General features: G+C 34.0%; 1 protein-coding gene across 1 annotated transcript in view; it reads left to right on the top strand.

The window, feature by feature from the left end:
- LOC112143793 (meprin A subunit beta) overlaps positions 1 to 1,498 on the top strand; it is a gene marked incomplete in the record, with an annotated part of 20,208 nt that overhangs the window by 5,434 nt on the left and 13,276 nt on the right. The window contains 1 exon segment of the mRNA XM_036216009.1: positions 559 to 731. Coding sequence (XP_036071902.1) covers positions 559 to 731 — 173 coding nt within the window.

The following is a 1,498-nucleotide window of genomic DNA, read 5'->3' on the forward strand; positions in this document are numbered from 1 at the left end:
TAAAACTTTAATGATGTCATGTGACTTGAGAAAGCCTGCAGTATAACTTTTTAGCAGCCTAAAATAGATTGTAAAATATTATCTGATGGACCTTACAAGAGAGATTTTGAGCAACTCTTTATCATCAGGATTCAGACATGTGCTAGAAGTGAACTTTGTATGATTTACTGATGCTTTCTTGTGATTGCAACACAGAAAAACAAACCCAGCAAACATGCATATGGTTGGAAATGGTTGAATAATCATGTGTCTAATAAAAGAGGAAAATTAGGAAATCAAGCGTTGCATAAAAGATAAAAGCTAAAACAATTACATGTGGCAATTTGAATAGCAAAATGTGAAATATAGGATTTTATTGTTTCATTTCTAAAAATCTTTCTTCAAATGTTGGATATAGAGACAATCGAGTCAAATGTGGCAAACCAAATAACAGAAAAGGATTTTTAGGATTTTATTTTAAGACAATGTGAGCTACAAAAAGAACTTTCTTGTGAACTGTGTAACTAACAATGATCAGTGAGATATTTTTTTTTTCTTCCTATGTTGTTTCAGTTGTTTTTCTTACGTTGGGAGACGAGTTAAAAATGGTCAGGTTTTATCCATTGGTGCAGACTGTGATTCTATAGCTGTTGTTGAACACGAGATTCTTCACGCTCTCGGCTTCTTCCACGAACAGTCCAGATATGACAGAGATGACTTTGTGACCATTGTATGGGACAACATTATTTCAGGTCTGAAAAATCATTTCACAACGCACAACACTTTAGTTAAACAAATAAATTTAGTAGTAATCAAGCTAATCTTTGCATTTTAATTAGTGCTGCCAATAGGTTAAAAAAATAATTCAAATTATTTACACTTTTGGGTTGTGATTAATCACAATTGATCACAATGTTTACTAGGTACATTTTAAATTATAATACGCAACTTTTGAACAAAAACAGGACAGAAAGAAAATGTTTCCCTCATTTTTATTGTCTGAAGTGTTTAAACATATTAAGTGTTAACTCAGATATCCCAGAAGTGTAATTTGTGTGCACAAAACGCATCAACAATGAGATAAGCAAAACTGTAAAGACCTTTATGTCTGCAGTATTACTTGAAGAAAACAGAAATGCTTATATACAGCAGAAACATAGTGTTTCTGCACTTAAATGACTTATACCATGATCCAGGTAAATACTTGACTTTGATTGGCTGCTTGGTGTGGACGCACACCTGAAACAGTTCTGGTCACAAAGCAAAAATGGTCTAAATCACTGTGCAGGCTTCTTTAAAAAAAGTTTTTGCTTCATCATCTGGACAACAACAAGCAGTAAGAGGTGAGCTTTCTCGCTGAACTGATGCTTTATTTAACCTATTGTGACTTATTTGTTGCTTTTCTTTGCCACTGGAGTTGAGGTCATTGCCGGCCCAGTGACGTGTTGTCCTGTTACCTTGACAACAGGGCGCACATGTATCAAATAGTCTGTTTTTTATGAAAAAGCAATCTAAACCG

Source organism: Oryzias melastigma, linkage group LG16 (assembly GCF_002922805.2).
Source record: "Oryzias melastigma strain HK-1 linkage group LG16, ASM292280v2, whole genome shotgun sequence".
NCBI lineage: Eukaryota > Metazoa > Chordata > Actinopteri > Beloniformes > Adrianichthyidae > Oryzias > Oryzias melastigma.